Here is a 13,970-nt window from a genome sequence, read left to right as displayed (position 1 = left end):
ATCAGGCTTGTGCCTCCCTGCTGAAATCCAAAATGCAGACAGCACACCCTTCCTGAGGGTATGGATGAGACAAGATCCCTGCTGCTGTCATGCAGTCCATGTTGGATATGCTGCACTAGGAGCTGTCCTCTGAGACTTCCTACAGCTGTGCCAGTTAAAACTATCCATTGGAACTAAGGTGAATTGACACAATCATTAATAGCACTGTGGTTTCTCTCTCCAAGAATAACTGCTGAGGCCTCTAAGACACTGCTCAGTCAAGCCACGCTGGGTTTCACTCTGACATCACAGGGTCCAAGCATTAATCCAGCATTGCCAAACCCACCAAATAACCCATTTCCCCAGGAGCCACATCACTGTGTCTGTTAAACCTCTCCAGGGATGGGGTCTCCACCACTGTCCTGTGCAGTCTCACCAGGACTGGACAGCTCTTAGAGAGAAGAAATTTACCCCAATATCCAATCAGTACCTCCCCAGGCAGAGCTTGGAGAGGTACTGATTGGATATTGGGATAAATCAGTACCTCCCCAGGCCATTTTCTTTTGTCCTGTCCCTGTTCCCTGGAAACAGATCCCCTGACCCACCCCTGCTGCCAGGGAGTTGTGGAGAGATGGAAGGTTCCCTCCAGAGCCTCCTTTTCTCCAGGCTTAGCTCCCCCAGCTCCTTCAGCTGCTCTTCCCCAGAAGTGTGCTCCAGACCCTTCCCCACCTCCCTTCCCTGGATATGCTCCAGGCTCTCAATATCCTTCCTTTCATGAGGATTTGCTGATGAAGATAGGGAACAGGACTGGTCCCAGGACTGAGCCCTGGGGAACATGCCCAGTGAGGGGCAGCCAGCTAGAGGTAACTCCATCTACCACCACTCGCTGGAATCAGCAGACATTTTGGCTTTGTCTAGAAGTTTTATTTCAAGGAATACAATTGCTTTGAGTATATTCACAAGAATAAATATAAAATTCTTCTCTCCAGAGCAAGAAGATGAGTTTTTATAAAAATATATCTCTATCCCAAAGAACCACCTAGGTGGGATTCCCTTTAGGAAATATTTAATAAAAAAATAAAACACTGAACATAAAATGCTTGACCTATGCTTATTGAATCACCAAACAATTGAAATTTTTTAAAGGTTATAAATATTGTAAATATTATTAACAAAAATAACATTTAAATAGACGTGTAGGTGGTGAGTCCATCCAGATGAACTGAACACTGCAGGAAGCCACAGCTTCTCCTATAGGGCACCAACTTCCTTGTATTCACTGGCGTTTGTCTGTCTCCTCTTGCTGCGGTACCTGGAGTAGAAGACAGAAATGTCAGTTCTGGAAAGCCAGTTGCTTTTGGGGAGTGATGGGGAGTAGGGGCAAAGGAAAAAAGCTGTACCAGCTCCTCACATTTGTTTAAAATCTCTAGCAGCTGGGCTCTCTCTGTGCTCATTTCCAGGTCTGACTTCACTTGAATGCAGTCTCCTTTCTCAACTCTTCACTGACAATTCCACATCTGCATTAAAGTCCTCCTGCTGGTACTAGGCTTGTCTTTGAGAAATCCTGCTGGTTACCATCTAGCTGCCTACCAGATCTGGGAAGCTGAGCTCTCCTTCTGGACTTGTTCCATCTCCTCAGCTCTCTGACAAATGCTTACCATTAGTTTTTAGGCTGTAGAAGGATTCTTGCTGCTTTGGATCTGTTCTTGGAGAAGAGTATTGTCCCCCATAGTAAAGCTGATAAGGCAGTGCTCATGATGTCACACTCAGATTAACCTACCAGATCAACAAATCAGCTAATAGAAATTCAACTGCTCTTCTGCCCCTGATGTCTGAGGGAATGGCATTACCAATGAAAGAACTAGAATTTCCCTACTCCTGTCTGCTCTCTCCTTGAGCTCAACACACCCTCTAAGCCAGATAGGAACCAGCCTACAGAGCCCCAGAGTGAGGGTGAACAGGCACTGGGAGTGCTGCTGCCTGGCCTGCAGCCTCGCCTGTGCCACACTGCCAGCACGCTGCCTGCCCTGAGTGCCTCAGGCGCAGCTGAGCGGGGCTGTGTGTGCAACTGCCCAGGGAGTGAGCTGCTCCAGGCTACCTGGGGGGCTCAGAGGATGCCTGCCACCCCCAGCTAGCCAGCCTCCTGAGCCACCAGAAGCACGAGTCTCACCTTCTGCAGACGTAGTAGGCGGCGAGGGAGAGGGCAGCGAGGAAGAGCAGGACCACGATGACGGTCAGCGCCACGTACTCCTTGCTGAGGGGCTGCCGCACCAGCTCCGAGTGCACGCAGCGCACCCCCGAGAAACCCACGTCACACCTGAGGGGACAGAGGCATAGTCACACATGTGGCACAGGAGTTACACCTCAGCAGCTCACAGAGCATCCCAGGTTGCTGGCCAGCCGTTTCCTCAGGGACCAAACACTTTAACTGATGTAACTCAAGGCCACGTGGCCCTAGAGATGACTGCAAATTGTTCAGGTAAACGAGTAATACCCCTAAAAATGCCTAAAGCATCTTTATTTCATAGGTTGGATCAAAGGAGAGACCTTGGTGCTGTGCCTGAGCTCTGGATCTCATACTAGTATAAATACAGATGGACAGGGAAGCACATCAGAAAGAATGTCCCAAGTCTAAGCTGGGTTGGTCACTAATTTCAGGTGTCTGAGACCCTCACAGAGATCACTGGAGGCAGCACATGTGCTTAACACTGCTTTAAATGCAGCTAAGCATTACAGACGTGGTGCTCCTCTTCACTTTCTTGCGAGCATTTAATACTTGGCTGGATTGCTGTTTCAGCTAAGTGTCAATGGCAGCCAGAGCAAAGTCCACCTCAAAGCCCACCCCAGGGAGACCTGCAGGATGAGTGGGGCCTGTCCATACCTGCAGTAGTGCTCATCCAAGTCCACGATGTACACACACTGCCCATGGAAGCAGTAGTCCTTCATTTCAGGCTTGCATCTTGTTATCCCAACTTGGGCCACACGTGGGCTGTTCTCTGTCTGGACTGCAAAGATATTTCGTTAGCGCCTCAGGATGTGGGCAATGCTGCTCAGAGAAAAATGACTCCCAAGGGCACCTCAGTGAGGCTGCCAGCCCAAGGAAGTTGGGAACCAAAGGCCTGGTATTTACACAGAGCTGTGCAGTACTTACTGAGTGCTGTTGTGCAGTTCTCCATTTCACCAGGCCCACATAACGGGATCACTGTTGTGCCCAGGACTGCTTGCAATAGGTAACCTAAAAGACAATAAAAACAACAGTCAAAACTAGATGCATTTTGAGTTAATTGTTTAAGCTGCTGTAGTAATTAATGTAAGAAGAACAGAAGCTTCTCATCATGGTAGGAAAGACCTGTAGTTGAAAGCTGAAAAACTACAGGTCTGAGTGATGTGCCGCCTACATTATATAAAGCAGCCAAAAGAAACATCTCTGAAATGCAAACTTATAAGGCAGAACAAAAACCTGGTGTCTGTGACCACCTCTCACCCACACTGTGGGCAGGAACAGGCTTGGAGAGATAATGGGGAGAGGCAGGAATTAGGCCATTTGATGATTGTGTTAGGTTTCTGACTGGTCTGGCATGCCACCTGTGCAAGGGAAATAGCCAGGCTTCCACAATTAGGCATGACAGTCCAGCACTCATCACAGGAGGAGTCCTTTTGCTGATCAAAATCAAGATATCCTTGACTCACAACAGCCCACAGGAAGAGAATTCCCTAGGAATCTGCAAGTCAGTGCAGCTGGTGACTCAGCACACCAGGTCAGTGCTGAGCCAGGCTCAGCACCCCACCACTGGCTTCAGAGACCACAAACTGCTCCAGGTAGGCTTAACACAAAAGCTGCTCTTTACCAGCAAATAACTTAATCAGCCGTCTCCTTGCTGAAGACAGCTGAAGGGCTGGACAGTTCCTGCACTGACTCCTTTGGAAGTTCCTTGCTGAAAGGCCCGCTTGCAAAGCCACTAACACGAGATACCAAACACTCCTCATCTGCCCATGGGCTTGGAGAGGTTACTGACCACTTTATGACCCTGGGCCACTGTTACCTAGCAGAACACCAGAAGAAACAGGCACAGCTTTCAGCTGTTCCAGTAGTTAAATAAACATTTGCAAGCAGGATTGGAAAGCCAGCCCAGGTGCCTGTAGTTTTACAGTGAGTCCATGAGGAATAGTGAATGTCTGACCCATGGAAATGAAATCCACCTGGCTAAAACTCCTGCTGTGGTCACAAATTAACCTGCTCATGAACTGCTTAGTCATCAGCCCCATTCCACGGAAGTCTGTAATTTGTGTCTTTGGGCTGTTTGCCTCTATTAACTTGTCAGGTCATGCATGTCTAATGGAGGGAGTGTGCCTCCATAATTTCCCGATCATTCTAATTCAACTCCAGTTATTAGAAAGTGTCATTACATCTCAGGGTTAAATCTAGCAGTGGTAATTTATGGGTTTCCGGCACCTCATCTACTTCTGGGTGATAGGTAGGCTTCCTTTATCCTTCATTCCAGCTACACACCAAAGCAGCAGGAATATCTAAGAGGGACGGGGCTTCTTCCTGTGTTTGCATTTTTAAAAACATCATTCCGCCTTCTTACCTCCCTCTGCAAAGTTAATAAACCAGATTTCCACCAAGCTCTAGAAGAAAGAACAAAGCCTAGGTCCCTCAGAGCCAGAGCAACAGTAACAGGTCCATGATGCCAGCACCTATACCAGCTGGAGACTCCTGTGCCTACTGGCATGACTCAGCAGGACCTGCCTTTCCCTCCAATGGGGCAGGACATGCAAGTTTACTTTCAGGGTGGGATTTTCTTTTTTTAAGTAGCAGTGTGCTCACTGTAGATTGCCTCAGCAGCAGCAGTTTAACATTTCTGTGAGGCCCATCTGAGTTGCTAAAACATAAGTTCAAGTGTGTGAAAGGAGAGCCACCAGCTGTCAGACAGGCAGCCCAGGGATGTGGGGTCCCAAAAGATGCTGGAAAAAGATTTAGCGAGCCAGTTCTTCTTCCCAGGGACTAGGGGGACATTTGAGGAGTGCTCCATGGACTAAGCTGCTCCCTTGTAAGGGAGGAGCTATGGTACAAGACAGCAGTGTCCGACTAAGGACACATCATGTCACCGAAAGAATTAAGGACAGAAATGAAAAAAAGTCAAGGCTACACCTGCCAGAGGTATCTGAGATACCCACTTGTTAAGCAGATGGATTAAGCCAGCTGAGGATCTCATGCAGCCTACACATTTCTGTCACAGTTTGCTCGCTTCCTTGACCTGGGCATAACCCCAGCAGCTGCTTTTTAAGCTGGAGTTCTCAGTTGGAGACTTAGCAGAACCTGGCTTTCATATTTGAGAAAACTCCAACCAAAAGATCCATGGAAGAGACAGGTTAGCTCTCATCTTGGCTCCAGAAAGGAGCATGGCTTTCCAGTTAAAGGCTACAACTCAGACATCTATGGGGCACAAATTAAAAATAACCTCCTCCTCCAACACTGCCCAAGGGCTTTCCCAGTCCCAGCCATGTGCAGGTGCCTCCTTCACCTGACTGCAGACTCCAGGGCCGGAAAGGCTGGACTGCAGGTGTGGATATTTGCTGACACCCAGCAGTATTTGCTGCTTTTGGGCAAAGTTCTTCCTGTTCTGCACTGCTCTGTTTTGCCCTTTCCCCCGTGCACATATTTCCCCTCTGACATCACCGGGAGGATAAGGGATCCGCACACAGCACTGGCAAAGGAGAGCCTTTCCCAGGATATTTATCAGATGATGCATACTAAACACAGCACCTGGGAGAGGTTATATTTTTATTCCTTCACTGTTCATTAAGCAAACACAGGGTACAAGATAAGAGTAATTAGGTGGTGGATTTTCATCTGTGTCTTGCAGTAATGTGAGTGTTACAAGTCGTATTCCTACATCATAATCCCATCCAGCTTCACAGGTATTCCTGCAAGGTTTACACTGACAGCACTCACTGGAACAGGAATAATGCTGCTGCTTACTTGTCCTTCCATGAGGGAAGAAAGGAAAATAAGGGCCAGTGACCAAATGTCTTCACTTCCTGCAACCTCCATCAGAGATTACCTACAAGGCTTAATCATCAGTTTGCCCACTGTGAGCCAGCTGTAGTTTCCAGTGGCAGGATGACTGCTAAGGATGAAGGATGCACAGCCAAGATACACTCAACTGAGGACTCCTCTGTGGAAGATTTACACTTGGGGAACTGTCAAGTTTCTGAGAGCTCAATCATTATTTGAGTTGCCTTCGTCTGTCACTGAGATTTCCAGTCCTGTACTAATTCACCTGAATGGTGCTACCTCCCATTTGGCATCTCTATGGTCTCTCTGCCACAGCAGCAGCACCTATACCCTCCCCATGGGCTGCACTTTCAAAGCAGAGGTGCCCAGGTGACACACACCTGAAAGATCTCAGCCCTTTTTAACTGCAAAGACAGACCAAGGTGCATCCCTACCACTTGATTTTGGACATCCAGGGGATGTCTTAACTGTCTTCTGTCTTTGGGCAAACTAAGCGGGAACATGGAAGCTACCCAGTCTGTCCCACTGGCTTTGTGAGCATCCCTACTACCACTGTTTAATTCCAGAGCCACAGACTCACAGCTGTGGATGTCCAGGATCAGGTCACAGCAGCTCTAAGGCAGCCCTGGAAACACCAGTCTATCATGGGAAGACTGGTGCTCCAAAACTGTTACAGGCCCACAGGATCATCTTCAGCATCGTGCCAGGACTTACCCTTGGGCAGAGATAATGCAGTTATGTGCACCCCATCATCCCAGTAGTGCTCCCATCCCTCTGGAGACCTGCACACCACTGATCTTACTCAGGTGCTGCCCCTGTGCCTCAGCCACACTGCTTCCCAACTCCTGCATGGGGGTGAGGTCCCTATGCCACAAAAGCAGCAATCCCTTATGACTTCCAGCCAGACACATTGGCCACTAACACTTGCCCCATCCTCAGATGCAGCAGTCTTTATGCTGAGCCAGTTTGCTGAGAGCCAGAAGAATGTGACACAGGAAAACATAAGGACAGCAGGTCCTGGAACTGTCCAGTGAGTCCGAGGTCCAACTCCTGCCTTCCCCTCTGAGTGGGCATTACAGGGAGCACAAGGGGATCAGTGCCGAGGCTCCTGCAACAACTCCCACAAAAGGCAGGTCCCCAGCTTGTCCCCACCATCACCACATCCACATGTGGCTGGCATAGCACCGTGTCCCCTCAGGAGTGAGAGACATCTCTATCTCACCACTCCCTTGCTGCTGTCTCCAAGCCCACAATAGCCAGGAAATGAACCTGGCAAGGAGACTGTCACTTCAGTAGGGCTTCAGCCATTCAGCAGGGAACCTCCTCCAGTCTGGCATAACACCAGTTCCAGTCTTCCCAGAAGCATCAAGTTCTGCTTACAGTCCTGCCCTGGGAGGGGAAGGCAGTAAAGTGCTCATAGCAGTTGTTATGATGGCACCTAGCTATGACTAACCCATCCCTTACTATTAGATGTTGTGCCTGCCCCGGAAACAAAGAAATTCATATATAGATCCATGAAGACATACCAGTTCCTACCAGTGTCATTTTTGTGCAAAGCATGGCTGACTCACAGACTACAAGACGTTTAGCCTGCTGTCCTGACAAGTGAGATGCTGTGCAGCACCTGCTCCATCAATTGTTATGGAAAGACTCAGCTAAGAGGAAAGACACAAACTCATACTGCAGTGGGCTCAGAAGGTGAGGAAAACATCTGTCCCAAAAGAGAAGTGCTGGGAACTGAGTTTGTCCATCAACTATGACCTCGAGCCCAACATCCTGAGTGTGAGAACATGCTTTGTTATTAAAGCAAGGTGTGAGTGTGCCAGGTCTCAGGATCTGCTGCCCACAGAGCTCAAGTTGCCCAGCAGGGTCAGCTCTCAGCAGTCATCACCTGTCACTGCCAGCACCCCATGGAGGTGTGTGACAAGGATCAGCTCTTGCATCACAGCACACCCAGGCCCCAGGACTCTTGATGCTCTAAGGATACACGTGTTCACTTGAGACTTTCAGGTAGCTTATGTCATACAATGGAGTAACACACTCCCAGCGAGGAGGTGGAGAAGTGTCAAGCAGAAGGAGGCCACAAACTGTTTTGTTATGATCAGGAAGTCTCTGCTGCTGTGAGGATTCACCCATTGAACTCACCCAGAGCATGGCCCGGGAGAAGGCAGCAGGACCAGGCTACAAACAGGACAGGTCAAGGTGGAAGGGAAAAGACTGCACTGAGAGCAGAGCTGGTGAGAAGGGAAAGAATGTCCACCTTCACTCAGTCACAGGACACACCTGGGCATCACATAAGCAACAAAACATCCTGTAAGAACACACCACAAAGTGTGCTGTGTGCTCCACTCCTCAGCTCATACAATCCACCCGGGTACACCTGTCAGCACCCGGGACTTCATCTCGGAGAGAAACCCATCAGCCTCACCTGAAGGCAACCTGAACGTTATGTTCTGACGCAGATATTCCAGCAGCCAAAGAATGCCCCTGCCCCAGGACGCAGCACCCGATGCCCTCCCAGCCCTTGCCCGCGGGAACGGGGACCTCGCCGCTTACCGAGGAAGAGCAGCAGGCTGCGGGCCCACAGGCAGCCGGCGTCCATCGCCCTCGGTGCCCGGGGAGCAGAGGAGGCGGCAGGAAAGGAGGCGGCAGGAAAGGAGGCGGCGGCGGCGGCAGGAGCGGCGCAGCGGTGTGCAATCGCCCGGCCGGCCGGCAGCACTTTTATGTGCCCACGCAGAGGCGGGGCCCGCAGCCGTCACACACGGCCCACACGGCCCGCCCGGCCCGGCGGCTCGGCTCGGCCTCAGCGCTTCCTGCCCCCCGCCCCCGGCTGCCCCCTGCTCTGCCCGCGGGCCGTGCCCCGATAGTGGGCAGCGACAGCACCCCCGGCCCGGCTTGTCCCAGCCATTTGCCCGGAGCAGGGGGCAGCTCTGCCCACTCCGGCCGTCGGCTGGTGCCCGGGTACATTAGGTGTTCCTGGTTCCAGCCAGTAGCACTGCAAATAGTACCTGGGGCCGTAAAATTACCCGAGCCCTCTGAGCAGTCTAGCCCATGCGCTGACTTCCCGGGGCTGTGGATGCCTACGGCACAACCTCGGGACCGCTGCCTCTGCTTGCTTTCAAAGCATCCATCCACGTGATGTTCGATGGAAAGAGGCCCTGCAGACCCAGAGCCAGCTGCCCAGGTAGCCCCTGCCAGCACACAAGGGACCACTGGGCCATTGCATTGCCATGAACAGCACCTGTGCCTAAACCAAGGGTTGGGAAACACCCCAGGGTGGGCAGCTGGGAACTTGCTGGGCGAATCTCCCACCTCCTGGCATTTCTGAAGTGACCCTCAGCAGCTGCCAGGGAACCCCGGAGCTAGGGGCAGAAATGGCTTATTAGGTTACAGCACAGGTACCAGGAATGCCAGCACCTCACCTGGCACCTGGGCTGGCCACAATGGTCTTGAGCTCAGGGGATGTGTATGCCACGTTCCCCCTCAAGCCCCTGGCTCACCACAGCCCAGCAGCACCACAGTCCAGGCAGTTCCTGGAAGCAACATCTCTATCAGTTATAAGATCCTTGAAAGAGCAGCCAACAGCTACTTTTTTAAAAAATCCTTTCAAGCATCCTGTTGAAGCCCACGCACTTTGTTGCTATATTAGGCAAGACCTCATTCAGCAGTTACATCCCACCATCAGATGAGCGAGGGATCCCATCCACCAAATCCCTACTGCACGCATTTGCCTAAAATGTGAAGTGTGTTTCATCTCAACAAGCTGCTGAGAGCAATGATGGTTTACTCCTTTTCCTTTTAAAGGAGAAATCATCTTTCCCTGCCTTACTGCTCTCCATAAAGGCACATCGATACCCAGTTTATTGTGGCACTGATAAGCCTATCTCACATTGAAAGGAATCCGAGAATTGACATTGAGCTGCACTGCACCAGCTGGTAACTCAAGTGTCCCTAGTTTCTCTGTTTTATAAGCAGTTATTGATACTAGTATTGAAGAGAGGTAACTGTAGAAGATATACTGCAGATACTGCAGAATCCAGACATACTGGACACTGCAGAATTCCATATTTCACAACTCTGTGTTCAGAATGCAGTTCTAAGGAGTGAAGACATTCATTCAGGGGGTTGCAATAGATCTGGTACTAACTAATAATACTCCTTATTTTCGGATCATTTTCTTAGGTCTACAGTGGCATGGAGATGCTGAAGTGAAAAAAGGCAGTGTGTTGCTACAGAATTGTGTGTCAGCACCACTTATTAATTACCTAAGTGGTATGAGAGTTGGCAAGATAAAGTAATAAAGCTTGGTGTGAAAGTAGCATTTAGAAGGATGTCCTCCCCAGCAAGTGGTTCATGATACAGTTGGAATCTTTTTCTCAGTCCCCTTTTTTCCCCTCTAATGAGTCATGCCATGTAGATGGTGTCTTTTTTGATGCCGCATGACTGTTTTTGTTGCTTCCTTAATTTGTGCTGATCCCCCTTATTAAGGATTTTATTGTCTGCTCTTTCAGGGATCATAATGAGTAAAGGAAGGAATTGCAATTATTACCAACCTGTTTCTGTGTGTGGGCTTACAGATGTCTTAAAAAGCAGCATCACCAAAGAACTTCCACTTTATAATTAATTTTACCCTTAAATTCCTGCATGATTTATCCTCTGAAGGGCAACATTTAATTATAGTCCTGTACCGGTACCCAGATACCAAGTAACGCTGACACAATTGGAGCAATTCATTGGAATTTCCTCTTTCAGATCTGAATATGTGGAAAACAAGTATCACGGACACATCTTTGTTCCACCTTTCTGTAATGTGCTTTGTTTCACAGCGCCTGATTTCGCATCCGGCATCCCCGCGTGCAGCTTTCACCATCCCCTCCTCCACGTGGACGATGCCTCCTGGGGTAAGGCTGGCACGCACCTTAAGAGCCAGTTTTCCAAGAGGCCTTGCAGCATCAATGGGGTCATTGTAAGGCAGGCTCGTTGCATCCCACAGGTGCCGGTAGGAGCGACAAGTCTGTGCAATGCTGGGAGGCAGTGCTGGTTGGGCAACAGAGCATCACAGGTGCATCGCCGCTGCTGCTGGCCTCGATTCCTGCCGGGGTGAACTGGCACACCCAGGGCAAGGCACCCCGGGATCTGTGCCCTTTGGCACCCCACCAGTGTGGGCTGCATTCACCACCCCTGAATGCTTTGACATTTCGGGATTTTTTTCTTTACTAAGTGTAACAAGGATATGAGGAAGTACCTCAAGAATTTGTGCGAAAGAGTTGCTTGCTTTTATTACCTTGCACTGCCTTAATAACCACCTTTAAAAGAAATCTCTCTTTACAAAGTACAGAGGCTCAGCTGAAGTCCTTGTTTCAGCTTGTCTCAGTCCCTGCCATGTCTAAAGCATTCACCTCCCCCTCTGGGACAGAGCAGCAGATTCACAGCAGTGATCATTTCCCAGGTACTGACTGAGCCTTGTCTGTCAGTGTATCCATCAGTGATGAGGCACTGCACTTTCTATGAACAACATGCCCTTTTTGATTTAAAGAGGAAAAAACACAGATGAAATGTATATTTTTCTGTGGCGACTCGCTGTAGAAGAATACATGTGTTCACAGCAATGAACAGCCACTTTATCTGTGCATTTTTACATACTTAAAACCATACATGGTGAGTGTCTGTACCACTTACTTTAGCTGCCTTCTGTAGGGTTTGTACCTGGTTTTACGCATTGCTGCTGTGGGCATGGACCTGCCTTGGTTTCATCTCCTGAAAACAAGATAAATTTGCAGAATCAACATATTTTCTTGCTAGAAAGTACTTTTGCAATGGAAAGAAAATCATTCCTAGCCTTGCAGTGATGCACTCACCACTGTTCCACACAAAGTAACAAAGAGCAGCAATTTTGTAAATTCTTGGGAAAATCATCCAGAATTTTTCAAACAGCATGTACATCCGTTAGCAGACTTACATAGAGCAAACTTTCATTGCACAAAATGAGAGATGCTCAAGAAATACTCTCAGAAGGTCAGACATCAACTGGAATGCACTTCAATCTTGACAGCACTTTCATTTGAACTACACAAGGTTAATATAAAGTTCCCAAAGAGATATAAAAGGCAAGTAGATGTGCAATTGGAATCACTCTTCAGCGGTGGGCTTTGCAGTGCTGGGGGGAATGGTTGGACTCAGTGATCTTAGAGAGCCTTTCCAACCCAAAAGGTTCCATGATTTTGTGAAAATCATAAATGGTAAAAATCTCGAGACTCATGGGAACATGCCCTTAGGACAAATGCCCTAAGAAGGGAAAGTATTTTTAACTGGAATACGTAGACGCAACTGGCTGGAGGAAATGGAGTAGAGAAAAACCTTGAGCCAAATTACTCCGTTTAAAGGTCAGATTCAAATTTGCCGTGAATGCAAGGGATGAATTAAACAACCACTCTCTCCTATAAACTATGAGAGTTCAAATTCTGCACCCAGGGCTGAAAGTGGCCAATGCCTCTTCCTGTAAACACAGCACAAGGTCAAAGTTACTGGACAACTAAGATGTTGTGCTATTAAAAATAAAGAACAATTCCCCAAATTCACTGACTTCTTTACCAACTTCTTGGGTCAGCATTAACCAGCAATTTAAAAGAGAAAAAAAACACCCAAGCAGCTAATTCTCATCCATCTCAGAAGATGGCATTGAAAAGGGAGACAGGTCTCCCAGTTCATGCTGCATTCCTCCCTAAAGGGCAGTTTTTAAAACTTCATTCTCCTGGCTTGTATGACTTTGCCATTACTCTCCCCTGGGCAAATCCTAAATGCCTCAACACATCTCACGGACACCAAGAGCTTCTTAATGCTCAGCTGGTGATTTCCCTTTCCTAATTACAGCCCAGTGCTCCATGCTGAGTGATTTCTTAGCCTCTGAGGGGTTGAAGCCTTTCTAATTTGTGGAGTCTTTCCATGGTTTCTGCCTTTACTTGGTGATAAACAAACCCATGCCCTTGCTGAGAGTGGTATCAAGCCAAGTCCCCCCCATATCACTGTCCCTATATATATTAATTGTTTCTCCTTGTTTTGGCTGAACTGTTTACAACAATTACATAGAACAGAATAATAGAAGAACAAAGCCTGAAACAAAGGGGATTTCCCCACAGCATATAGTAGGTTGCAAGCAAGCTGGGAGAACACCAGCCCCTTACCCACGAGTCCTGTGTGCTGTTCTGTCCATCAGCAGCTCCTTTGAGTTTATTAAGTCATCTCCTCCACAGAATTTCTTGTTCTCCAGGACAAGGACTAACCACTGAGAGGCAGAACACATGCAGAGGTGAACACTGCCTTCTCTGACAAGTCACCATGTGCACACAGGGGAGCATCATTCATGCCTCTGATCAGTGGCCAGTAGAACTGAAATTCCTACATGGCAGGATGCCCCTGGTGGATGACCATATGGCCCACCCACCCGATGGCTCTGCCCAGAGACGGACATCCCCCTCAGGACAGTGAAATGATGGCAAGCCCACTGCAACAGGGAACTCACCAGCTGCTCTCAGGTTATCTGCACAGCAGTCTCTCCTAGCTGTGGGCTCTCCATCTCGACCTTCCATGCCTCTCCTGCACCTCCTATCAGGACAGCTGGTGCCAGCCTGGGGAAGACAAGAGGAAGACACTGTCAATGAGAAGCGCACACCTGCTGAAACACAGCACCAGCCTCTAAGGCCTGTGCTAAAGCCTGACCAATATGTGCTGCACACACACCATAAGTAGAGCCCCTGACTCTTCACTGCTCCATCTGGGAAGCCTGGCTGTCACAGGCCTCAGCTGCATTGGCTTCAATCCCTTTGGCAAGTTTATTTTGGCCCTTGATAAATATTTTGCTGTTATACCTCAAGCATATATGAGCAGAGGAAGGGCTGACTAGCAGGCTGTTCCCTGCCTGCGCTGGGCCTGCTGAATCCAAAGCAGCACCGAGCTGTGACTCACCCCAGGCCCT

The 13,970-nt window shown here is 49.0% G+C and overlaps 1 protein-coding gene across 1 annotated transcript; it reads right to left on the bottom strand.

Annotated features, from left to right (window-relative positions):
* Positions 1-899: 899 nt before the first annotated feature.
* On the bottom strand, positions 900-13,278 carry EREG (epiregulin). The gene is made up of 6 exons (XM_058024805.1): positions 13,180-13,278; positions 11,678-11,755; positions 3,131-3,214; positions 2,861-2,984; positions 2,150-2,296; positions 900-1,291 (listed from the first exon to the last, which is right to left on the bottom strand). The coding sequence occupies exons 3-6, from the start codon at positions 3,153-3,155 to the stop codon at positions 1,231-1,233; spliced, it is 357 nt and encodes a 118-aa protein (XP_057880788.1). The 5' UTR covers positions 3,156-3,214; positions 11,678-11,755; positions 13,180-13,278; the 3' UTR covers positions 900-1,230.
* Between the last annotated feature and the right edge of the window lie 692 nt (positions 13,279-13,970).

This window comes from Melospiza georgiana, chromosome 5, assembly GCF_028018845.1.
Source record: "Melospiza georgiana isolate bMelGeo1 chromosome 5, bMelGeo1.pri, whole genome shotgun sequence".
Taxonomy (NCBI): Eukaryota; Metazoa; Chordata; class Aves; order Passeriformes; family Passerellidae; genus Melospiza; species Melospiza georgiana.
This window is presented reverse-complemented; position numbering and strand designations above follow the sequence as displayed.